The 26,256-nt window shown below is 42.3% G+C and overlaps 3 protein-coding genes across 4 annotated transcripts in view; 1 reads left to right on the top strand and 2 right to left on the bottom strand.

Moving 5' to 3' along the window:
• Window positions 1-507, bottom strand: part of LOC135495391 (ras-responsive element-binding protein 1-like) — a 50,548-nt gene extending 50,041 nt beyond the window's left edge. The window contains exon 1 of the mRNA XM_064783947.1: window positions 359-507. Coding sequence (XP_064640017.1) covers window positions 359-398 — 40 coding nt within the window. The 5' untranslated portion in view covers window positions 399-507. The remainder of the gene's footprint in view (window positions 1-358) is intronic.
• Window positions 508-1,399: 892 nt separating this feature from the next.
• Window positions 1,400-14,998, bottom strand: LOC135495431 (E3 ubiquitin-protein ligase Su(dx)-like). Its single transcript, XM_064784058.1, has 19 exons — window positions 14,860-14,998; window positions 14,154-14,238; window positions 11,722-11,781; window positions 10,860-11,007; window positions 10,448-10,572; window positions 9,970-10,122; window positions 9,597-9,857; window positions 9,312-9,390; window positions 8,908-9,003; window positions 8,371-8,603; window positions 8,056-8,140; window positions 7,607-7,735; window positions 7,138-7,380; window positions 6,664-6,823; window positions 6,252-6,385; window positions 5,816-5,956; window positions 5,381-5,501; window positions 4,937-5,138; window positions 1,400-4,719 (listed from the first exon to the last, which is right to left on the bottom strand). Exons 3-19 carry the CDS (start codon window positions 11,771-11,773, stop codon window positions 4,547-4,549), a joined length of 2,535 nt encoding a protein of 844 aa, XP_064640128.1. The 5' UTR covers window positions 11,774-11,781; window positions 14,154-14,238; window positions 14,860-14,998; the 3' UTR covers window positions 1,400-4,546.
• A 693-nt stretch (window positions 14,999-15,691) lies between these two features.
• LOC135495578 (vesicle-associated membrane protein/synaptobrevin-binding protein-like) lies at window positions 15,692-23,265 on the top strand. Of its 2 annotated transcripts, XM_064784373.1 has the most exons (7): window positions 15,692-15,845; window positions 16,424-16,576; window positions 16,691-16,797; window positions 17,037-17,114; window positions 18,272-18,361; window positions 19,383-19,481; window positions 19,824-23,265. In XM_064784373.1, the coding sequence occupies exons 1-7, from the start codon at window positions 15,788-15,790 to the stop codon at window positions 19,989-19,991; spliced, it is 753 nt and encodes a 250-aa protein (XP_064640443.1). In that variant the 5' UTR covers window positions 15,692-15,787; the 3' UTR covers window positions 19,992-23,265. The 2 variants fall into 2 exon arrangements, with proteins under 2 accessions (XP_064640443.1, XP_064640444.1); XM_064784374.1 differs by lacking the exon at window positions 18,272-18,361.
• The last annotated feature ends 2,991 nt before the right edge of the window (window positions 23,266-26,256 follow it).

The following is a 26,256-nucleotide window of genomic DNA, read 5'->3' as shown; positions in this document are numbered from 1 at the left end:
AGCACATACAATGTGGTACGCACTCTTGCGGAACTCAGTGAAGACTGATGATACACCAAGTCGCGCACAAAAACGAAACGTCAGAAAACGTTCAGATTACACAGTTTTGTCACTTATGGCCTTTTTTATCCATCTAATATCATAATTAGGAAATTTGTGAACTTTTTCTGTTACGAATCGGATGGTTTTGAACGGGGTCTTTTTGGTTTCAGCATCCGATAACCATCCCGGTAGTGACACCGACTTGGATTTCCCCCCGTAAAACCCCAACAATGGCCTAAAATTACAACCTAGCTGCAAGTATACATACACAAATATATCATGAAGGTGGTAAGAGTTATAAAAATCTCAAGCTTACCGGTATACTGGCGAGGTTTGGATTGTTTTCGTCGGCTCATCCTGAAGCTGCGGTCTCCACCGCTCCGAGTAATTGACACTAATCACACTGAGCATGCGCAGTAGCCGCCCACCTGTAACTTAGGCCTGACAAGTTCGGGCTTCGTTCGTCACCAGTTTGCACAACAAGTGGATAAAGATAAAGGCCCAGTTTGGCATTGGCAGGCCTAATGTGATTCAATGCACTGGCTGGAACTGCTACTGGGTTTTGGCTGTGGGTGAAGGGTTCAGAGCTTTCACTTCATTAATCAAAGACCACGTGTTATGCGGTACCTACGGGGCGTAACTGCATGCTGCAGGGGGGGGGGACCTTACGGGCCTGTTCAGATGCACAAGCTGAATGGGTCCGTTGATGATGAAGGGGTTCCAAGCATATCTTGTCTTAATGGGGAGATGATTAAGTAGCAAAACTTAATGATCACCCGTTCCTTCGTAGACTAAATCAGAAGACTGCATATATATTAGTTTGGCTCTCTTCAGCAGAATAACTTCCATTGATTGACTGGAAGGAAAACTGGAGCACAACCCACAGTCGGGCAGAGTACTTGCACTGCCTCTAGTCAGGGTAAAAATAATTACTCACTCCTTGATGCTTAACCTTGCCAGTATATCATGGGGGGGGGGGGGGGGGGGGGGTAAGAAGCAAACCCCTTAGAATGTGTATAGCAAATTCCACCAGCAAACCAGTGGACCTGTTGATGGGCAAGGGAGTTGGTATCCTGCCACTAACGACAGAGCAAAATAACATGAGCGAGGGGCAAGGGGAGGCTCATATGACCCTGGTATGTCGTCTTGGAGGTGCTGCCACCTGGACGAGTTTGGGGTAAACGTCTTACTCCATGTCCTTGACAAACTTACCTGACCAGGCTTCTTGGGTAGGGTCAGGCCTACTTTATCTCAGAAAGTTCAGACCGATGTACTGTCTGCTTTGGATGAGCAGGAGGCAACACGAAAACAGGTTTTTTACATAGGTTGGGAAGCTACAACCAAGAAGCAAGTAAAGTTCATATTCATATTTTTTATTTAAAGCTATACATTTACAATGTATTTCACAATCATCCCAAAACGACCCAAATTGATCATGATCAGAGATAAATCACAGAACTAAGGTCAAGGTCAAATCATCACATTGCTATTTGAGAAAACAGGTATCAAGCCACTACCAACTGACATCAGACCACAGAATGGACTTGATCAAATATTCATCTAAACTCCCCTCCTCCCCAACTAGAACATTTAGGTGAATATTGCATTATTGTCCGCGTCAATCTTTGTGATCAAATCTCCAGCAAGTCACAATGATTTCTGAATATAATTTTCGTAACACATCCAAATTGTACACAGGAAAAATCTGGTGGTGTCCATAGACGTCTCTTTGACGTCACAATCCTGAAAACTGAAAAAGAAAATATCCAGTGGATGACTAACTGCAAGTGCCGACGTTTCCGGGTTTACCGCAACTCCAGATTTTCCCCGCAAGTCCAAATGGCTCCTGACTGACTTCACAGCTTAAAGCTGCTAATAATTTCTTTTCATCCCCACATTGATAGAAATCATTGTCATTCAAGAGTAGAGGTAAAACTGTACAATAAAGAAAGATAATCAAGCTTTATAACAATCTCAACATCTGTACAAAATGAACAGATAACTGCCGTAGGCTCTGACATAATATCCTGGCGAGTCTTTTCACAAAAGGAGCATGTTGAATACGGTTCGTTCATCAAAAGATGGCACTGTAAACTGGTCGATATGGTAATTGACGTAACTTACTATGAGCAATACCGAAGTAGTTAGCTACATTTCTACCTCTGACATTTAGCAGCTGCATCTCCTTTTTGCAGTGCCACCTTAAAGGTCACCAAACCAGACTACATTTTGAACACGGTTTCATTTTGACAGAAATAATTACAAGACTACAACCTACTATTTATAAGTTATGTACAAAATGTGACAATATTGAAAATCGGCAGCACATTTTTTCGGGACAATCAGACCCATCATGAGATATAATAAACAATATTTTGGCATCATTACAAAAAAGGGGGACTATAGACAGGAGTTTGGGGGTTCAAGTGGTTATCTCCAGGTGACAGTTAGGGAACTGGGTCTGGTTTGACTTTGTGATGATAAAGATTCCTTGAACAAACATGAATAGTGCATATAAACTGTCAGACAGCAGAGACCCCTATCAGCATCTTCATGTAACTTAATCTGGCCCCCCTTCCCCTTCCTATAGTCTTCCTTTAAAAACTGGACCTGCCCCTGGAGACAGGATGTCAACCCAGTCCTAGAGGTGAAAATATCTTATGCCCACTCGGCAAATGTCAAGAAAACTGCCACAATTCTGGATTACATAATACTGAACAATGTGATAGAACCCACAGTGAATATGCAAATCAGAGGTCAAGTGGCCGCCACACCATTCTGAATGGCAATATAATACAAATATTAAATTACCATAATCTATCTACAATTACCTGCGGCCATTTTAAAGGTCATCCCAAATCACCAACAAACACCACCTCTGATTGAAGGTCAAAGTGTCAAACTAGCCACAAATGAAATAGTGACCTGAATCTTGGATGAATACAGATGATAGCATTAATGAGGTCACCTAAGATGAAGTTCAATCAACCTCAACCTTGACCATAGACAAAGGTCAATCAATATGACCTTGACCTAAGACACAAGGTTCGAGGTCCATGCAGCAACTGGAAACAAGAAACCATGGTATACATCATATGGATTAACCAGTAACCATGGTAACATACATGTCACATGCATTTACCTGTTACCATGGTGAAGTAGAAATATCATATGCATTTATTGGTAAACATAGTAACTACATGTCATATCAATATATCCGAAAGTGTAATCCTAGTTGAGCAAAATACACGACCCAACCATCGGTTTGATCATGAAGTCCCCATAATTTTTGTGTACACTAATTATGTATCTAAGTGTTTGAAATGACAAATGCAGCCCCTTCTCCAACTCGAAGTTTTTCAATTCCACAGGTGTCCTAAACTTTATCCCATTGGTCACATGCTGACAATATGATTAATCAACTTTCAACACTTTTCTTTGTTTACATACGGTATTGGTTTATCATAATTTGATGGGTTGTCTATTGCAAGGTTAGAATACATAACAATGTCTCAATGTTAATGTTGTGACAACACATTTCCCATAATCATACTTTGAAATTATTATTATCCACGAGAGCGAATATAAAGTGTTTATTGACTTGAGAAACACACTAGCACTCAGGGCCTAATATATCACAGTTTGATGTTATCTATCATAGTTTTTCCTCCAAGGAGACAAGGAGTCTAGCATCTCTAGCGAAGCTGGCAGAACCCCAAGATGATACGTTGTTACATAGTGGTACAAATTTCGGTGATATTTCCAAAAGTGTTACACAATAGGTTTACAGACTGTTGACAATGACCCAGACACTTCTTTACTCAAAAGGAGCTGAGGTCGTTTGTCTGTGCATTCTCTAATCAGACAAAGTTCATGATTTCAAGAAAGCACAACCAAATGCAGCATATCCACATGAAATCAGTTCCATCCCTGTGCAAGGAGTTGTACTTCATTTGCTACTGAATCATTACAAGGTTTTCCCCTGGCCCAACGTTCATTTATCGCCTGTCCATGTCAACCGATCAAATATTCTCACTACAGATTTGTCAGAGGGGAATTCGAACGACCCATGCACAAAGAGTTATCACAATTAATGCCAATGTCTGAATACAACTCCATTTCTCTCCAGAGCCAACAATGCTGCACACCACATTCTCAAGTTGATTGAGAGTCAAGTTTTTCAGAACCAAAAGAAGGCTACTTGTTCTATTAGATGGTGATCACTTTAGAAAATGCAAAAAAATTGTCGAAAAAAATCTTTTTTCTATGATTGCGATCATCACCATAGATAGGTATCTTGACCCCACTTAATGCCCCCCCCCCCCCCACCCCCATGCCTGCCACAATGCGATTAGGTCTCAATTCAAAGAACAATCACACATGGTCGAATTCAGGCAGAAATTTACATATCAGTCTGGCTTCTCACCAGGCACACCCATTGTGACTTCTCTAAACCGTTCTCCTAAACTTGACTCAAAATAAACTCTGTGATCACATGGCGCTCTCACTCTTGGCCGAAACCCTCCGTCTCCTCTATGGCAAAGTTGAGTTTTTCTACAAGCTGCTCGTAGCTCTTGTACGGAGGCAGATCAAGGCGGTTGAAACATGTGTGACTACGTGGCAGCCACGTCTCCTTCCCGACTTTCTCGATACAGAATCTTTGTGGTCCATTGCTCCCTGAAATCAATAAGATTAACATTTAGGCAAGTTGTTGGCATGCATGGTTATTTGCACTACTACCGTAAGTATGAGGGGTGACTAAAGCCAACATCCCTAATGAAAGACTAAATGTTTCAAAGATCAATCAAGGCATCATCTGTTGATGAGCACTTTCTGATGGTGCATCTTGTGTCATGCTCGCTTCATGTTGTAGGAAAGTTCCCAATACACATACCCATTAATTCTGCAAATCCACCAACTGGTAGTCGACACGTTCCGGTCACAAATTGCAGCAGCCTTGTGCGTTTCTCATGGTCGATCTCGCGCACCAGACGCCAGAACCACTGGATTTGTTTGCTGTTGCGGGTGTAGTGGCGATAGATCGTGTGGCGTTCCCAGTCGTCGATGTCCACCTCTTGCATACCACACAACATCAACTGAAAGGAGAAAGTACAGATTTATTTCCAGCATTATTTGTCATGATGCAGGAACCTTACTCTCCAATGACCAAAGGAGGTCACCCATTTGCTTGCAAAAATTCAAGCCATTATTTTTGAGTTTGGATTAAGTTTGTTATCGCTTGCTGCTGTTCCTTCATTATCTTCATATTCTCCCAGGTCAGTTACACCAAGAAGGCCTAAATTGCTGCAAGTTGATTTCAAATTGATTGCAGACCTACCTCCAATTCCCTCTCATCGAAGTACTGCAGCCATTGGAGGGGAACAACCTCGTTGAACCCATCCAGGAAGGCCTTCGTCTGGTCTTCTACACCTCGTGTGAAGCGCCACTGTGTCATCAGGCTGAAAATATTACCATCAATCAATTAGCAATCCAACAGCAAAATAAAGCGACAGTGTACGAAATACCACAAAATACATTTTTGACCCATTCTTTCTAAGATGTTGGAAGAGTTGCCAGCTGTTTAACCACTTCCATTCTAGCAGAAATAGTCTCGAAAACATATTTCAACAACATTCAAGATTACACATGTCCAAAAAGTATCAACGAACTGCTTATCCATTACAAGGTTACACTCGAGCCCAAACTGGGGATGACCAGCCTGAAATTCGATTCTAAGACCCTCGTGATTCTACATCAGTATAAAGTTACTCACTTGATATACTCCTCCTTGTTCTCCTCAGTCACTTGGATATCAGCACCGCCAGGTTTCAACTCATGTTGCTCAATCTTACCGAGAACCTCAAAGTCTTGGCAGAAGAACAGCTCCAGGCCACACTCCTCTATATCGTTGTCTCTGGAAGTCAAAGAATACTTCATCAGTTGACGACATGAAAACGCAACGTTTGCGCACAGGACAATGAAGTGATTTTACAGCACACTTCGGCAAAAGACAGTCGGAGGGAGACAACGCAAAGGAAGAAGCAGGATGAGATGGAGGTAGTGACACAAGATGCCACGTCAGCAGGTGTAAGGAGAGATGAACAAAGTACAAATGCCCAAGACGGTAGACAATGGAGACCTGTCTTTGCACAGTTGATGTACACACGTCATGTTACTGCAGTGAGTGGGTATAATCGAAAACCACTTACTTGATCCATATGAGGGAGTTATAGAATTCAGAATCGATCGTCTCTATATCCTTTATCATGAGCTTTTTATTCAACATCCTCTTGTAGAACGGCAGGGTGAAGCCGCTGTCTATGAACTTGCCATGGTATAAGGCCTGGAAGACAAGAAGAGAATCGTTTGTTATACTTGAAAACAGGGACAGCATCATTAGGTCAAGTGATGTTAATAACAATACTGTTGACAACTCAGCCCACCAAGGAAGACCATTGTGCACAGCCAAACATTTGGTTATTCCTCTTGGTAGGTAAAAACATCTTTTCAACACTGTATCATTGAAAACCAAACATTTTTTAACAAATGACAACCACTATTCTAATACACAACATCATCAAAGCTTCTATACTGTCGTAAGATAAAACATTCTGTGCTTACCATAGCAATAAACCGTCCTATAAACCTGAAGTACATCAGGTGATCAGGGTTAACCGACGACGCGGGGTTAATCTGTAAACTGTAATTGTTATTGTTTGCATACTGGAACAGGCAGTACATTGGGTTCAACACATCGTGCGACAAGTGAAAGAACCATTCTCTGAAATTGGAAACAATAATCACTTTTCAAAATAAGTTCCAAACGTGAAATGGGTTCTCAAGAAAACAATTGTTTTTTAACTTCAATTCGTAGTTGATCATGACCTTTTTTCGGAAAAATGTTTTCTGGACAATTTTAGTGAACGACTAGGCCGGACGGCATCAACAGATAGGACTACTGGCACCTTGGGGTAACCACTAAATGAGTCAACATAACAAAGTTGGTGTAAAGACAGCAACAGTACCCCGAGTACAAAGAGTTGACAGATTAGAGGAGAGCCTCGTCAGATATGTCTCTACTTCAAACCAACATACCTGGCTACGCCACCATAATCCAGACCCTCTTCTCCCCTGAAGATGATGTACAGCCTCCGTCGTAGATCAAATGGCTGCAGTCGCATAATTTGATGGAACGAATCCTCGAACAAAGTCTGTCGCCCAACCGTGATTTTGACGTGGCTAGGTAAGGCATTAGATTGACAAAGGTATCTGAATTGGCCTAGTTTCCATCGGAAGCTTCGCTCGTACTGTATAGGTACACCGTACGCCCCCTTCGGTCTGTAAACAAGAGATATAGAAGCTTAAGCCTCAACAGACCAAGATGGTTCAGAAGCAGCAGCTGATCCAAAAAGAGTCGTACCCACTCTTTATCATTGACATTACTCCGTCTATCTAAACTGGTCTTTGGGTTGCAATCACAAACCAACTTTCTTGTAGATACCATCAGCAGGTACCGGTATCTCAAGTTGTGACAGTGCTGAACTCTAGGCTTCTACCAACTTACCCTTTTGTCTGCCCACCCCTCGGATCTTGGAATGTAGTCGTCCTAGTATTGTGATCCACAAAGTATCTAACCCCGTCAGCCGTAAACCTCATCTCCCAGCCCTCAGGCAATGGATCTTCTTGAATTATACTGCAAAGAGAACAGAGTTGTCAGCGCACAACCAACTTGGCTCCCGACAGTCATCGATCACTATCATAGATCGATTTCACCAATTTTCAGAGCAGGTCTTAGATACTGATGTCACTTATCATTAAGATAGAATACAAGTAAGGACAATCAATTCAGACGGAAAACTGGCAATAAACCTAATGCGAGTTGAGAGACTTCTGTTAAAGGAACAGTAGTTAGACTTCCAGTTACACCAGGGGAAGCAGTGGGAGTCAAATCGATCCACAACATTTTCAAATGAGCAGCTCACAAAGAGACAATCTAATCTATGGTCAACTTACCCCTGCGTTCTTGGGTCCTCCCACTGAGTGGTTCGATTCTTGTGGTTCACGAAATACACCCGACCATTGTTATCAACTCGTTTTTCTGAAAACAGACAACAAGATGATTAAAATCAGCACGATTTAAAAAGTGCTGTATCAGTTTCAATTCCTTCTTTCTTGATGACTGCTCCATGTACCCTGCAGCGGGACAGGCCTAAGAAAGCAAGTAACTATAAAACAAGACAGTTGGATGATTTCATAAGAGTTTAGCACACCTCATAGTTGGTGACCAAAGGATCATGAGAGTCAGTAACAAACCAAGCTACTACATACCCCATCCATCAGGTAGTGGCCCAAGTGGGTCAGACTCCTGGGCCGACTGTTGTTGCTGGGGGAACAGGAACCGCTGTGAATACGTATCGAGTAGGTTATTCCTCGTCGTCCTCCACTGCTGCCATTGCTGGATGTTCTGCACCATGTCCGTGTTTGGTCGCTGCCATGTCGTCGTCCTCGTGTTGTGATCCACGTAATAGACACGGCCTCGAGGGTCGATTCGACGCTCCCAGCTGGAAGGAGAAGGAAACGTGAACTCATCACCTGTTCATGGATATGATTCGACTAACGTGAAGTATGTAACTCTCTGGCTTGTCAAATTTGTTGATGCCAGACAGAACATTCAAGACACTTTTGAATAGTTTCACCTGTTCAGATAAAATTAACCTCTACTGTTAAGTACTGGTATCCACTGTCACCACAAGATGGTGATGGCTGAAAAATGGGTGCCGCCGCAAACAGCAATGATCTGCCGCTTCTTGGATTTTAATAGAGCAGTGTCAGGCCTTTACCCTGCCCACAAGAACTGTGACTTACCCAACTGGTAGTGGCTGGGGTCTTTCCCATGTGGTTGTCCTCGTGTTATGGTCAACAAAGTAGGGTCGCCCATGAGGGTCAAGTCGCATCTCCCACCTGTGAAAAACAACGTAATTAGGGTCAGACAATACCTCAAATAGATACCAACTCAAATAGAGCCAACGACAATGCATCAAGTCCATCCAAAACCCCAGTCGTGATTTCAATAGAGTCTAGTAAATGAACCGACCCTCTCGTTGTAGACTGGAACTTAAAGCAAGTACTTCTTGTTTTCTGCACAATGTGCCAAAAAAAGTTCTTTAACAGGGAATACTTTTGCTGAATACTTGCAGAAGTTAACTTTAGTTTAAAATGGACCAGATTAGGAAGAGCCAAGCCAGATATAGCGCAGACAGAAATCTTACCCTGGCGGTAATGGTTCAGGATTATTTGGCCCTCCTGCGGGTGTTTGACCTTGAGCGGTGGTTGTAGTAGTTGTGGTTGCTGCAAGAAAAAGACGTAATGGTAATAGGACTAGTAACTGCATTACTAGAGGTGTCGTTCGCTAAGGTAGGCCGATATTCTCGTCTGACGTGCCTCTACAGCTCCTCTCTTCTACCCTTTCTATATGGCATGTTTGGGATCTCTCGGGAAACTGTTCATCTGATATTGATAGAGGGATTAAAGATTCTATTGTCGGTCTGACTTACTTGATGATGTAGAGGTGCTATTGCCAGTTGGGCTGGCTCGTGGGGAGGCATCCCCGTTGGTTGCTACACCAGCGGGTGGTGGTGGTCGGGGTGGGCGTCGAGGTGCAGGAGCTGGTGGAGCTCCTGGTGGTGGCCCTAACCCATCTGCTGGAATCCCAATGTCTCGAGCGGGCATCCCGTTGTCCCGTGGTCGGGCTCCTCCAGCTGGTGGAGGTGGCGGCGGAATGCCATTTGCACTGCGAGTATGTGAGGAGGTTGGCCCTGAAAATACAAAAAGGAAGGATGAGAATACAAACATACAAAATGAACAAATTCTTGTCGAGAAAATTCCAGTCATCAATCGAGGAAAGGAAAGTTATAAGACATGCCTTACCATTAGCTACTCCATTAGGTATGTCCCTATCCCTGCTGGGAAAGTTCTCCATGTTCAGATTCATGCCGTCCATTTGGATGAACAGATCACCAGCCCGTTGATACGTTCCACGGATGTCTAGCTTGAGTTCCAACTTCAGAGCGAAGTGGCTGACTGAAAAGAGCATGATGAGAAAATTAGACACTTTTTCATTGGTTGTCGCCAGAGCCATAAGGATTTACAAATGAGCATTCATATTGCTATGCGGGATGAAAACAAAGCTGTGTGAACGTTTAATAGAAGAATCTCTCGTTTGATAGTGTATTGGCTGTACCCTGCTCACTGACATTGCATCCCGCTGGGAGATCTTAAACCTCACCTTGCCTAGATTCAAAGGCACTCAGGAACAAGCAGACTTATTCTTGAAAGTTCTAGGCAGCTCTTCTAGAAGAAAACCAGGCAATTCAAATTGCAATTCTTGATGAGTTTGCATACTTACATTTGCCATTATTTTCAACAAGTTTCTGATGAAGATCGAGCATGCACTGCCCAAGGCAAACGTCTGCTTTCAGTGCGAAGTGATTGAACACTTTGAAATCAAGTTTCGAGTATGGTGTCACCAGTCTGGAAATATAGGGGAGTTGGGTCATAATGTAGCTAAATAGAGACAAATTTTACAAAAACAAAAACTTTCCACAAATATCCCTGGGTATTTTTGGGTGCTAAGACCATTCATAATGATATCTGGCAAAATGTTCTTCAAAAGTTTGATCAAATGTTGACTCTGCAGCAAGTTTTTACCAACTGTCCTCATGTCAAGCTGGTAAATTCACCGATTTTGCATTTGGTGATGCATGCGCATGAATCAGTATCCCTTGGTTATGGCTTGGTTACCTATGCACACTACTTACACTGTGAAATGTTCATTCCAATTGGGAACCCATGATTTTTTTATCACCTCAGTCTTCCGCGGTGGTTGACCGTCAACACTGAGCTCAAGATATGGGTCCGCTTTTCCCGTGAAGAAGCCTCCTTGGGGTTGGACTTTGGCTGAACAGACTGCAAGACAGAAATCGAAAGGTGAAAACTAAACCACAAGAGAATTAAACACTGCAGAAATTCAAAGGCCTGTACTCGAGGTGTTTCAATTTCGTGTAATTTGCTGGTCGCATAAAGTGCGATTTTTTTCAAAATGTGTGCGAAAAAAATCCCAGTCTATGGGCTTTTGGTTCCAGTTACCTGAAGACAGGAATCATTTCCAATCTTTCGATAACACAAACTTATATCTGGATGGTTTTGTCTACTCCTTAAGTATTGCTCCAATTTCAAACGAACTAATTGACAAGCAATCATTGCTGATTTCAATTTAAGTTAGATCACCATGGCAACTGCATATGGATTTCATAAATTTTGAGAAGAGTGGAGTGGTACAGTCATGTACTTAATTGTACCAACGCCAAGGATATCAACCATCAATAGTTTTGTAATGTGTTGGGTAATGCCCCCCCCCCCCCCCCCCCAGCCAGAATAGGTCATACGGTATTGGTATTTATGTGTTACGATTGTCATGCATGTACAGCAAGTCATGCAGTCATGACGTAATCTATAGCACACTGGAACTGGAACGTGACCTGTATTACCCAGGAGTCAGACATAGTAAATTGGACATAACAAATCTCCCTGCCAAAGTACAAGTACATCTGGTCATTACTTAGTCACAGTTTACACAGGTAAATTAGCAAAAATAATTGGCAGTAGACAGCCTTTACATACTTGTAACCTGAAGCTGTGAGAAATTCGGTGTAGTGCCTGAAGATTCACCCATTTCTTGCTCTGCAATGAAAACAGTTGATGATCACTCAATGACACCCATGGTTGATTAGGAAATATCACATGTACAGGCCCATCTGTATCAATCATGAGGTGAGACTACCATTCACTTTTTTAACACCTATTTTTAATGCAAATCAAGGCCTTTTAAGCTCTTCATCTTAGACCATAATCACGGCCCCAAAAAGAAGGTCATTCAATGACGACATAAGTGGTAGTTTTCAATGGATTTATCATTGTGTGAGATCGAACTACGTCATTTCCGATCGGGGGTTGTAAACTATCTCAGATTATCAGAGCATTTCGATTATACAAGAATGAGCAATACTGTCACATGTTCTGGACTATTTCGATTGACGTGCCATGCAGGGTCATTATGAAAAGCCACAATCATAACAGTGCTTTTGTTATTACGACACTGTGGAAAGTATACTTTGATCAAAAAGAGGTCAAATATTACATTGCACTGATCACCACTTACGAAAGCAAAATAAATATCATGGTTATTGGCATTGGGTCACACAACAATTTATCAATCACAAACTCTATTTTTCAATTAGGAGACTGAAAACACTATACAAAACAGCCAGGAAGTCCTATTTTATCAACTGCAATACACATGTCATGTATGAATGAATGAAATTAACTTTTATACAGCGCCTTTCCCACTGCATACAATGTTCAAAAGCGCTCATCACACTCCAAAATGTTCTTGGAATAGGACAGTTTTCAAGTTCTTTTTGAAAGTGTTCGAGTCAATTTCTTTCCTCAAGTCATGAGCTAGCGCATTCAACATTCGAGGGGCATGCACTGAGAATGCCCTCGCCCCAAATGTTACTAGCCTGAATGGACGCTCAATGAGAAGATGCTGTGTCTCAGAACGGAGTGATCGGGTGGTAGTGTACGGGCAAATGAGTTCATTGATGTAGAGAGGCGCCAGGCCGTTCACAGCCTTGAATGTGAACACCATCACTTTAAACTCAATCCGTTTCCGAACTGGCAACCAGTGTAGTTGCATCAGGATCGGGGTAATATGTTCCCATGGTTTGGTCCTGGTGACCAAACGCGCAGCACGGTTCTGAATAAGTTGCAATCTATCAGTGACGATTCAGCGTTTCCCGTATGACCTGGCAGCACTTATTGACTGCATCAATCAAAGTCAGAATTGGTACCTGTATTTAACTGCCTCCTCCTCCACCAGAAAGAGATTCCAGAAAGAGATTGACTACATCCCCGAACACAACTTGATCATCATTCAAACACAGTCAAGTGACAGCACAGAGTATCATGTCCAAAAACCGAAAGCATACTATACATGAACTTCCACCATACTGATTATCTGATTTGGACACTGATATGACCCACGCTATCTGTCATAATGAACCCGTCAAGAGTCTCTGTCTTCTGACAGTGCAAAAAATGTTGTACTACATGTATTGTAATGAAAAAAATACACTCATGTGGCCCATCAGGGCAACGTCAGGCTGTTATGGTCTATATTGGCATGGCGGTATCTGATATTGGATTTTATTGGACTTACATGTTGACATAATGTTATCAGCTTTGATTGATGATGAAATTGTATCCGACTCTCAGTGTTACTCATACAGCTATGCGTACACTCCTGGGGTAACTCCTGGGTTCAACATTTTAAAAGTGGGGGGGAGGACAGACCAAATGTCAACTCCTTCATTGCCCAGCTGCAACCGAAGGCATCAAGCCTTCAAGACATAAAATCACACATCAAAGCAGACACTGCACTCGCAAACTTCAATTAAAAGTGAGGGGGGTTGGGGTTGTATGTGGTAGGCTGTTTGAGGCTGCTTGAAAGCCTTTTGGGTTAGAGCACCATCAATGAAACAGAAGTTGGTCACACGTATGAACAAACCATAAATGTACATGTGTACAGTATTAAAAGCCAGAAACGGCTATAAAAAACATCAACACTTTATCACCATGTAAATTGTAATGCCATGTGTATCAATAAACATGTGGGCATGCGGACAAAATTGATTTTATTCAATCAATATTGCCAGCAGACAGGTAAACCCAGTTGTTAATGTTCAGTAATCATGCAAACATCCACTCTCTATTTCATATTTAGCTATTGTAGAAACCTGAATGACATTAATAGGAGGTGATAACCGAGTGAACTGAATAAAAAAACAACACTTGATATTGTTCCGTAGTCATGCCAGTGATTGACTCCAACAGGTTTTTAAGAAAGGAGCTGTTCTGTTTAGATTCCATTTCTCAGAGTCTAAATGCAGTACAGTGCGACTTTTATCAAAATCACAGTGATAATTGAAAACAACTGCTACTATAGCAAGTTTTAGAGGAGAGTTTCATTACATTTAGGTAAAGATGATACTTACAACTTGAATGTAGGAGTGAGTGAGCGCTACAAGGACTGGTTTGGTACAATATTATATTCCTCTAAATAAACCATAGTTATAATACCTGAAATGAAAGAATCATAAAACAGAAGATTAAGGAAAGATTGAAATAGAATGTTTTTTGAGAACAACCAGATGGTGACAGGGGAGACTGCTCCTATACCCGCAAGACCTTGCCTCTCATACAAACATGTCATATGACTTTATGAGTGAGGATTGAAACCAGGAACCGACGAGTGCTGTGTCAGTGTGTGATCGAGTTAGAGTTCAGTTGGTTGTCCCATCAATCATCATCGCCTTAGCATGCTGCCGTGGTGACCCCAGCCCATGACATGGCTGGGAGCCGAAAAAATGATTACCAAAGAACGGGGAAGTTACAACGGTGACGGTCCCAACAAACAATGGCAACAACATACAAAGCCTACAACGCTAGAAACCTGATACAAATGTGCTTGACGGCCGAACAATCTTTGGCAATAGTTAACTTCCCAGTTGAGTTGGTGCCTCGGTGTCAGTGTGTCGTGTGTATTGTGTAATGCAATTTGCATAGAGCCCTGGCTTGTAGTGTTTTGTGTATGCTGGCTGTACATTATGTACACAAAATATTCGCCATTTTGTATTTTTGATGGCGAAAACCTCAGCTAAAATCTCCTCTTACTCGTTTACCCAATCAACAAGAACTCACCAAAAGTAACTTATCAAAGATTTAGATATATGCGTTTTACAATATCGTTTCTACATGGCAAAATGTCGACGTTCAATGCCAAGAAATGCTATCAAAACAGAACAAGTTATCCGCGATAATTCTCGTAGCCACCATAACATTCGGGTCATGTGACTTTTTACGTCAGCAGAAGAGTTGAAATTTAATGATAGATGGCAGCACTTCTCATGCTTGTACACTCCGGACGCAGTCGACCTTCATGTGTCTCGACACGAGGACAGTGGATGGGGTGGAGTTTTGTGTCAATTCGTCCCGTCCCTGCCATCGGCTCTGGGTGTGACAGCATTGTTATCTCGCCAGGTCTGGCTGGGACAGTATCTGCAATCTCATCAGGTCTGGTTGTGCCAGCATCTCCTGTCTATCAGGTCTGGTTGTGACAGCATGTTATGGTATGATCGTTGCAGTATCTGCTGTCTCTTCGGGTCTGGTGTTCTGATTTCATGCAATCCCTTTATGAAACAGATCAGGTGTTCGCCATGTGAAAATGAGAGAGACACATTTTTTCAAAGGATGGAGACAAGGTCCACACAGAAAAAGGGTAGAAGGAATTTGGCGGGAAATTCGAAATGGCTTATTCTGTTACGGTCGCACTTCCGGGAGTCGCACCGTCGCATTTGTCGCTTCAAATGACAAGTTTTTCGTGGACAATTCACTTTCCCCCAATTTACCCCAACCACAAAGCTTCCGCCCCAACGTAACCAGCCCCAACCAAGAAAGGGCCGCGCGTGAACACTTTCACTGCTTCGGGAGTGTAGTCTCGTTTTGAAACTAGGTTAGCGCCTGCGCAGTCGCGTTTATCAGTATAGAACGAAGGGCTGAGCATTTACTTTCGGAAATTATTGGTTTTGCCATCGTTCAAAGCTGACATTTGGCTTCTTGAACTTTTAAAATGTCCAAGCTTGACCAAGTCTTGAATCTTGACCCGTCAATCGAGCTGCGATTTAAAGGTATGTTGCAGAAATCGTCCTGCAAGTCTAGGTTTCCTGTAAGAAATTCGCCATTTTTCGGGTTCGCCGTTCTGCACTGGACTGGTTACGTGCATCGTTTGTACACTGATGATGTACACGTCATGCACGTAAAACGTTCTGACATGTAGCCTTCACCTGCGCTGCTTGGGTCTTGGCTATGATTTAGATAAGTTGTTTCAGAATTGTATTTGCAAAGTTTTGGAAAGAGACTGCTGGTATGACGAGGTGGTATGAATGGCCTGGGTCGGTGGGTGTGTGATCACATCGGCCTCGGGCATGCGGGACTAGCCTAGTCTGTGGGTGTTGCCAGTATGAGTATGAGTAGCGTGGTTGCAGCGCTTGGCCCTTGTGCTGACCCCCTCCAACACAGCTTCACGCCTGAGGATTCCTGTGTGAAATAACTCATCGCTACACCTATGTCTACGATATCGCACATGACGTTCATGAATACAGAATAGACAAATTTTTTTAATGAAAATGCTACCTGGCTATCAATATCCCTCAAATCTCACTGCATAAATCACTGATGACTACTTTGTTCTTTGTTTTCCTTCTAGGTCCTTTCACAGATGTGGTGACGTCCGAATTAACCTTATCGAACCCAACAGACAAACGAGTATGTTTCAAAGTAAAGACAACAGCGCCAAAGAAGTATTGTGTGCGACCAAACAGCGGCATCATTGAGCCGGGCACGTTCGTCAAAGTTGCGGGTAAGGATTTTTTATAATTCCGTTTGCACAGGTGGCAGTGTGAGACACCTTGGTAAAAAAGTGCATCCAACTCTATGTGGAGAATTATAACACTTGCCTTCTACTACTTTTCAGTCATGCTCCAGCCATTTGACTATGACCCACATGAGAAAAATAAGCACAAGTTCATGGTTCAGACGATGTTTGCTCCCAGTGGCCCCATTGACAGTGTCGAGAATCTGGTAAGTGCAGTGTTTATCTGTTTCACTTGTGGACGTTTAAGTTTTCAATACAATTCATGTTCGAAAGGATTCGGTTTCATAGGTAAATACAAGACAGTGAAGTTGAAGTCATAAATACTGACCATTTAATAAACTGCTGATATTGATATGAATGTGCAGATGACTTCATTCAAAAGTGTGAAATGATCAGGATTTTATCTAACATGTCCAAACTTACAATCTGTGCTTTTCTTTTTCAGTGGAAGGAAGCGTCAGCAGAAAGTCTTATGGACTCAAAGTTACGGTGCGTGTTCGAAATGCCACCAGATGCAGCCCAGGTCAGTCAAATTCTTCAAAATGTGGTGCATGAAGTGTTTCCATTATTGCTATTCTGGCTTACATATTGAATTAGAATAGATATTTGTGTTCTTGGTGGGCATAGTTTGCTTCCATTTGGATTTACTTCCACACTATGAAACAATGCTTCATTCAACATTGCCAAGCAAATGGTTGGCCGTTTGGTCCTGCTAGTGAATCACATGATTACTAACACCAATCTACGATTGGCGGGTCTTGCCAAACACCAGCAAACACGTTCCGAAGAATGAACATCTCCAACTTTGTAACAAAATTGCTGGTGTTCGGGAACATATCCACTTAACCAAACCTGTGCAAACATGAAGTTGGTTGGTGTTTGCAAACAAAAGTTTGCTAATGCAGACTAGGCTTAAGTTTTCTCTTCACTCTTGGTTCAAGATTTTATTCTCTTAGATATTGAGTTAAGGTCACGGTTTACTTTGTAGAAACTCATTTTTGTCCAGCTTGCAGCTGTGTTAGTGTTGCTTTGTTACCAAGGCAATTGTAGTCAGACAGAAATAACAAAACTGCTTCCTTGCTTGCTTTAGTTTTATAACTAGTTTTAAAAAGCCAGTTACAACATGTTCCCATGTCTCTGAATATTTGCTCCAAATTCAAAGTGTTCCAGTGGTATCTAACCAATGTGGAAATTTGATATAGAAAATGGGTTAACATATCCGATGGTTTTATCTTTAAATAAAAATAGAAAGCTTGTTAAGATTAATCTTGAATTAACCCAGTGCTATCAAATTTCCTATTGGGCTTATCATAAAATATAGTGTGCAAGAAAACAGAAAAATGGAATCTCTTACAAATTATTTGTAATAAATGTAGCCCAGAATAACAATTCTAGCTGGGACATGTAGAGCAGTGAATCATTTGAATTAAACAGTTGCTGGACACCATTGGGTCTTATTAAACTCCCATTTTGATATCAAGTGATGATGTCTTCCAGTGTTCATGAGATAAAAGTTACAATGGGCCATGCTTAACTGAGCTTCCACTCCAGTTGACATGTTAAAGCCAGTTGAGAAGCCCCTGTGCAATAGGTTTCAGCCAGCTTAAACACACCGACACATTACCAAGAAGCTCTGTGCTCGACTATAAACTTGAAACGAGCATTGTCCATGTTTTGCAGAATAATCTTGACTCGAGTGTAGAAGATCCTAGTACGAAAGTGAATGCCCCCAAGGTTTCATCAGCCACTCCAGAAAAACAACCATTAAAAGTAAGTTGATGTGGTCCGTGCAAAACGATGTGTCAAGCCCGTTGATTCCACACAAGCCCCATCACAGCGGTAGCGGCACTAACCCTTCCTCCCTGCCCTTGGATACTAATCTGCCGGTAGTCCTCTCCAACGATGTAGGAGCATTGTGCATACCCTCGCTACAAAAAGGCCTTCCCTTGGAATTGGTGACACTAGCCAAGGCATACTTGTAAATGAAATGAATCGTTTTGTGTAGTGTTGGCTTTGTCTTCCTTGAGTTTGGTGGATGGTAAAACTGGGCGATATCAGCAGTGTATGACTGGTCACTCGCTTTTGAAGGTACATGCTGTTGGATGGAAAGGAGACTATTTTGATCTAGGCTCCTGCAGTTTTTTGGCGATGGTTCTTTTCTCGAAGGGTGCAGGTTTGTCTGTGTCACTAAGGTTGAGGTCTCGAAGAACTGAACAATTTCCATCGGTTAGTAGTAGTAGAACTAATAAAACCACAATTCCTGAAGAAGAGAAATGCTACTACTAATAAGTAATAATCCCCGATTCTGTCAAGCATTTTGTGTAGAAACACGTGCATGTTCCTCAAACTCAAGAATGGCGAACGCTTACCGATAAAGTTGAACCCATCCCTCAACCCAGCCAGCAACACCTTAAATTTGATCATGCTTTGAAAATTCACAAAGTTTATACCTGTGTGTGTTTGTCAGAATGGTAAATAGAGTTTCTTGTCGAACTGCCCACACTCTGACAAATGTCCCGAACCTTCTGTGGAAAATATGACCCGCATCTGTGTCTTCCAGTAGTTGTTAGCATTAGTGTGGGGGTCCCTGGGGTAGTGAGGACTGCCCTTGTTACACTACAGTGTGTAGAAGAGCAAAGGGGGAAATCTCGCCAGCAACCAGTTGGAATGCTTAGGGAATGGTATTGCTTTTACCAACAGAGAAATGCGTGGGCAGTGCAGTTGTTTTAATGAAAGACAGATATGAATGGTGCTTCAGGTAATTTGTGCTAACGTGACTGAAATTTTTCAGGGTGGTAATTCAGATCCTGAGCTACGAAAAGCTTTAGACGATTGCAGAAGGTTACAGGCAGATGTTAACAATTTACGACAAGAAAATGCAAGTTTAAAGGTAAGGTGCAAGAATTGAGAGCATGTTGTTGGCTTTGGTGAACAGTCTGACATCACAGAGTCGAAAGACAATGAAAGCCTTCACCAGCAACCAATGTTGACTTCAGGATTTCGTCCCTGTCCATTGAGACTGTTTGAAGATGGGCTTTACAATGCTTTTTGAAGGGCTGACCTTTCTTTATGGTGGATCATCTTGAACACGGACCATTCCTTGCTCTAGTACTGCAACTGAGGTTGCTGGGGGAAATGAGCGAGCACAATTTGGGTGTGTGTGCCTTGCATGATTTGTTGAGCTGTGACCTTTTAATTCTGACACTTTTGTTACTGTACTCTCTATTTGCAGGACAGCGAAACACGTCTTCGTAAGGTAGCCATGTCAGAAACAGTATCATCGGCGCGTCCTGCCCACGACATGGCGCAAGCACAGGCACAGGCTAATCAAATACCACCAGTCGTGCTGCTCATCGCAGCCCTTCTCCTCGGTTTATTTATTGGCAAATTTATCCTTTGAAACAAAACACAAACCAGCCCTTCCAAGTTTCGAGAACATGGACAACATAAGAAGACAAAAACAAGGGATTATTATTTAAGGGTTTCGTGCATTACATACACTTGTCTTGGACATTTTGCATGTGTCAAAACCTCTCATGCAGGAGTTTTTTCGAGCTTTTTAAGATTAGTCCTCCTGGGGTGGAATTCCCTCATTATGTGTAAACTGATGCCGAAGGATAGTCATGCACCAATCGGCACTGAGAGGTTAAGCATGTCCCGTAGAGGTATCTTCAGAGGCCCTGTATATAAGTTGTTTTATCGTAATAACAGATATTCATCTGGCGATAAAACGCCTAGATTCTTATAGACATGCGAAGGATATACTTCATCAATTAAAGTGTATTTTCAAGCTTGGGGTGGTAATTGAGAATACAGCTTGGTTCAATTTGGTCTTAATTTAACACATTTTTCTCTGTAAACTTCAGATGTAAAAAGGACTAATACTTCGGCTCAGTTTGAAAGGATGCTATAAATCATATTGTACATGTAAATTGCTAAATAGCCAGAATGGTCCAGCTTGTGTATTAAACATGATAACAATGATTGATTACATGTTTTTTTAGACTGATAAGGGTCTTTTCTATTTGACAGTTTTAAATCTTTGAGGTTACATGTGTACCTCAGTGCAGATGCAAACATTACTTTTTGTGTAAAATGATTTGATCATAAATCTCCTTAATGATAATGGTTGCCCATTGAAAGCATGCTGATTTGGTGAAATCTGTGTTAAATAATACTAATGCTTAGTGGAAGGAGGTCTTTCCTCACTGAATGCATCTGCATTTAAAGATAAATCACTGTATATAATCGCCCTATGACCTTTATTTCCACCTCTAAGTCGTCTCAACGCAGACATTTCAAGAAGTAACACTTGGCATGTGTTGCTGGACAGACAATTTAAAATCCCCACCTGGTGTTTTGGGAAGATCAAGATAGAGTCCATGCTCTGTTTCAACAATTGCAGAGCAATGCCTGACTACAATTTTCTACGTGTATGATATGTGCTTGTATTATGAAATGCAGCTTCTTGTGTCATGCGTAAATATTGCATTTTTGACTGCAAATTATATTCCTGCGATTATATATATGTACATGTACCTATTGTAATCTAGTAGCAGGTCAAACCCTATGCCCTTCTTGCAGTTTCCCACGGCTCTCTGCCGATTGGCGATTGTTTAATAGTTTAAGACTCTAGAACTACTAAACTGAACTTGTTTCACTTCTATCTATTTCTGAAGGACTAACATATTTAGGAAACATCTCGTAAAACTAATGTGCTTCTTGGCAGGATCTTTGTATGATATGTTGGTAAAGTTACTGTATAGGACTTATTTACGTATATCTTGTCTATCTTTCCATGATAACTTCCCAATCATTGGTTGGAGTTACATCGGGGGTGTATTTATAGTTGTGGATTGGCGCTTTTCTCCAGGCATGGACATAGCATAGAGATTAAAATACGATAGTGGACAAATCTGCAATTTTCACATTGCTTTATAAACTTCACTAATTCAAATGTGTCCATACTTATATCTAGACAATGACTTGAGCATTTGTTAAGGGAGCCAAGATTGTGTACATAGTATACTTGTACAAATGTATGCTGATTCTCCCATGAGTAAATATTTATTTCTTGGTGGAATGGTGGGCTAAAATGTGGCGTACACTTGCAACTAAATCAAAGGAGGCAGTCAGTCAATGCATCAGAAATTGGTACTGTTCTTTCGACAGGTCAAAAACAAGAAATTTACGATTGGTCCGATTGTCCTCCTGGATTAAGTTGCCTGTGTGCACCATACTAAACGGAGGAGGTTTATGTGATTTATTGCCGTAATAAGCTCCCGATTGTGGCGATTCTATTTATTATTTGCTGGGTTTTATGAATGTTTTTATTAGTTTTTTGGTTGACCCCTGCCCAGTGTGTTTCCCAGGAAAATGGTGTTGTGATCAGTGCAAGAGATATCTGATGTCAGATTTGAAAAGCCTCTGAAAACTTGTCGCAAAGTGGCCCAAATTATTACTTTGGGCAACTGTGATTTATGTAAATTTATGACAAGAACTCAAATTGAAGCATAGATGTAAAGATACCACTTTGGAGTATATGCCCATGGGTTGAGAAAAATATCGGTCTCTGTGGAGATCTTCATCAAGATATCCCTCTATGCTGACAAGGTTGAAGAAATAGACAAGTTAAGGGCACGCTTTGTAATACGATGATTATCATACGAAAATTTGCTTTGTATCATCTGAATGGCTAATAATGACCAATCCTATAACTGAATGAAAGTTTCAATCTGTGACTAAGTTTGATTGACTTTTGTTTAAGAGTGCCCAACCTAAGTAGTGGTGTGAACGCTGGTTACTTTTATGCATTTTTTTTGCATAAAAAATGATGAAGCAGTTTGTGAAGCTCCCCTACTCTGGCGACCTAAACATCTTGAACGTTTAGTCAAACTTTGCCATGGTCGGCATAAATGTTTGAGGGTGTAATCAAGAATACTACTTAGTACTAGTCTATTTTTGATCGGTCTCTTTTTATGTTTGTATCAGGTTAACCATTATTTAATTGTATGTTTTCTATGTGTGGATTGAGGCCATTTCATAGAATATTTGAGTAACTACAACGCAATGTGCATTTCATGCATTTAGTAATTTGCAGAAAATGTGATTTTTCAATGCCACTGGTTCTATCCATTTCTTGTGTGCTGTGGTAGAAGAGGCGATCTCTCACTACTCTTCTAAATGCTCATTCTTAGCTAACATACACTTCTTGGGGCTGCAAAAATACAACATATGACTCTTTTGATCACCATCTAAGCCATGGCATTGTTTCCAATGAAAAGGCAGTCCTTATATGATGATACGTACAGTCGCTCCGTGGCCGGCTGACTGAAACAGCAATAATAGGATCTTCAATGTTAGTCCATTAATGAGTTGAGCTATCCGACTTATAAACTCATGAGGTCCTGATTGATATGACAGTGCCATTTTGTTACCATAATACTGTTTTTGCAGCCAGGGGGATGTGTAAAATGAGGTTTAGGAGTTCACTGTACACCTAGGATCGAGTTTGTCAGTTACAGTTAGATCAATTGGGTGTGCATTAGATTTGATTTAATTTGATCAACATAAAAGGTCTACTCTGTTCCTTCATGTTGGGTTTATGCCTGACAAATAGTTGTTATTACAACAGACATGTAATACTTCAAAAATATAATAAAATTGGAAAAATAGCTTGAGATTTGTAGTTGTTACCTCAAGCTCCAACAGCATGAGAGACCTGAGACAAAATTGTTGAAGACAAGGGGGCTTTTCCTCCTACAGCACCAGCCACTCTTTGTAAAACAGGAGACCAGACCAATAGTTATGAAAGACGAGGGTTTATACTTCCATATGGTGCAAGGGTCGGGAGACTACCTACTTCACCGTGCAGGTTTAAAGAGACGCTTATGCTTCCCCAGATACAGGTTGTACGAGACGGGGACAAAGATGCGAAAGAATGGAGGTTATTCCTCCTGCTCCAGCCGTAAATTGTGAAAGACAAAAGTTATGAAAGACGGGGAACTACTTGTGTTCCCCTTGCTTCACTAGTCTGCAGGCTGTGAAAGACGGGACTAAAATGCTATAGCGTCCGGTTGTGATCACCAGGGGACAAAGTTGTGAAAGACAGGAGCTACTCCCCCTCCCACAACAGCCACTTGTTGTGAAAGACAAGTAACTATACCAGGCCACCGGTTGTGAAAGACCGCAGTTCATACCACCAGCTACAAGTTATGAGAGACAGAGGACTAATTCCTGCTACACTAGTTACATGTTGTGAGAGACCAGACAATCACTCTGGTGTCACCAACTAAAGGTTGTGAGAGACAGAAAACTAACCACACCAGTGATTGTGAAAGACCAGTGATTGTATTCTTCCTGCGTCACCAGTAAGAACTTGTGAGAGAGTGGACCAAGTTGTGAACGACTGGGAACTATTCCACCGGCTATGACAGCCATATGGTTGTTAAAGATAGGTGATTATTCCTTCTGCTACACTGTTGCTACCACTGAAACATATTGGCCCACTGATACCTGCTGTCTGCGACTATTCCTTCTGCTGCACAAGCGTGGGAGACAGGGGACCAAGTTGTGAAAGACATGGGGGCTATCCACCTACGACACCAGCCACTCGTGAAAGAGGGCACTGGTTGTGAAAGGCCGAGGTACATACCTCCTGCTCACCAGCCACAGGGGACAGGGGACTGTTTTACCTCCTGCTTCACAAAGTACTTGTTGCAAGAGCCAGGGGAACAAGCTGTGGAAGACAGGGGACTAAACCCCCTGCCACACTATTACCCAATCTACCACCCAACTGGTTGTGTAGGACAAGGAACTAAGTTGTGAAAGACAGAGGCCATTCCCCTGCTACACTAGTTGCTTGTTGTGAAATACAAAGGATTATACCACAGGTTTTGAGAACGACCATGATTTATACCAACAGTAACAGGTTGTGAGAGACCAGAGACTAACTCTAGCATCTCTAATCAAAGGTTGTGAGAGACAGGGGACCAGTTAAGTTGTTAAACTACACCCGCACAAGTTCAGAAATACTGGTAACTACTCCTCCTGTTACACCAGCCATTGGTTGTGAGAGACAGGGCAACGAGTTGCAAACGATGACAGGGGGCTATTGCTTCAACTACACAAGAAACAAATTTTGTAAAGACTGGGACAATTCCTCCTGCTACACCACCCGCTTGTGAAAATAAGAGACTAGATTACCGTTTGTGAAAGACGGGAGTATATGCCTCGTTTCATCAGCCACAGGTTGTGTGAGAAAGGGCCCGAACCTGAACATACACGAGCCACTGGCTTAGACTGTAAAGACAGGGATTGCTTCACCTTCCACTGGTTGAGAGAGACAGGGCACTATCTCTCGTGTCACCAGCTACAGGTTGTGAGAGTTGTGAAGGATGGGTGTTCCTCCTGCTCGATTCCTCCTGCTACACCACCCCACTTGTGAAATGCAAGAGACTTTATTACCGTTTGTGAAAGACTGGAGTATATGCTTCGTTTCATCAGCCACAGGTTGGGTGAGAAAGGGGCCAAACCTGAGCATACACGAGCCACTGGCTTCGACTGTAAAGACAGGGGCTGCTTCACCTTCCACTAGTTGAGAGAGACAGGACACTATCTATCGTGTGTCACCAGCTACGGGTTGTAAAAGACAGAGAACAATGTTGTGGAGGATGGGTGTTCCTCCTACTCGATTCCTCCTGCTTCACCACCCACTTATGAAAAGCAAGAGGCTAGATTACCGTTTGTGAAAGACTGGAGTATATGCCTCGTTTCATCAGCCACAGGTTGTGTGAGAAAGGGGCCGGACCTGAGTAGACACGAGCCACTGGCTTCGACTGTAAAGACAGGGGCTGCTTCACCTTCCACTAGTTGAGAGAGACAGGACACTATCTATCGTGTGTCACCAGCTACGGGTTGTAAAAGACAGAGAACAATGTTGTGGAGGATGGGTGTTCCTCCTACTCGATTCCTCCTGCTTCACCACCCACTTATGAAAAGCAAGAGGCTAGATTACCGTTTGTGAAAGACTGGAGTATATGCCTCGTTTCATCAGCCACAGGTTGTGTGAGAAAGGGGCCGGACCTGAGCAGACACGAGCCACTGGCTTAGACTGTAAAGACAGGGGTTGCTTCACCTTCCACTAGTTGAGAGAGATATGGTACTATCTTTTATGCGTCACCAGCTACGGGTTGTAAAAGACAGAGAACAATGTTGAGGAGGATGGGTGTTCCTCCTACTCGATTCTTCCTGCTCCAACACCCACTTATGAAAAATAAGAGTTAGATTACCGTTTGTGAAAGACTGGAGTATATGCCTCGTTTCATCAGCCACAGGTTGTGTGAGAAAGGGGCCGAACCTGAACAGTCACGAGCCACTGGCTTGGACTGTAAAGACAGGGGTTGCTTGACCTTCCACTGAGAGACATGGCACTATCTCTCATGCATCACCAGCTACGGATTGTGAGAGACTGAGAACAAAGTTGTGGAGGATGGGTGTTCCTCCTGCTCGATTCCTCCTGCTACACCACCCACTTATGAAAAGCAAGAGGCTAGATTACCGTTTGTGAGACTGGAGTATATGCCTCGTTTCATCAGCCACGGGTTGTGTGAGAAAGAGGCCGAACCTGAGTAGACACGAGCCACTGGCTTAGACTGTAAAGACAG

The sequence above is a fragment of the Lineus longissimus genome, chromosome 11, assembly GCF_910592395.1.
Source record: "Lineus longissimus chromosome 11, tnLinLong1.2, whole genome shotgun sequence".
NCBI lineage: Eukaryota > Metazoa > Nemertea > Pilidiophora > Heteronemertea > Lineidae > Lineus > Lineus longissimus.
Note: the sequence above shows the minus strand (reverse complement) of the source record. Positions and strands in the feature narration are given on the sequence as shown.

Bases quoted from the DNA above. Each gene is read 5' to 3' on its own strand.
- LOC135495431 (XM_064784058.1), bottom strand. From the start codon at position 11,773: ATGGGTGAATCTTCAGGCACTACACCGAATTTCTCACAGCTTCAGGTT. The intron at 10,123-10,447 runs GTAAGTATGCAA...TGCTCTTTTCAG, and splicing joins TGTTGAAAATAATGGCAAAT to TCAGCCACTTCGCTCTGAAG. The intron at 8,141-8,370 runs GTATGTAGTAGC...GTCTGTTTTCAG, and splicing joins GCCACTACCTGATGGATGGG to AAAAACGAGTTGATAACAAT.
- LOC135495578 (XM_064784373.1), top strand. From the start codon at position 15,788: ATGTCCAAGCTTGACCAAGTCTTGAATCTTGACCCGTCAATCGAGCTG. The intron at 17,115-18,271 runs GTCAGTCAAATT...CATGTTTTGCAG, and splicing joins TGCCACCAGATGCAGCCCAG to AATAATCTTGACTCGAGTGT. The intron at 19,482-19,823 runs GTAAGGTGCAAG...CTCTATTTGCAG, and splicing joins AAGAAAATGCAAGTTTAAAG to GACAGCGAAACACGTCTTCG.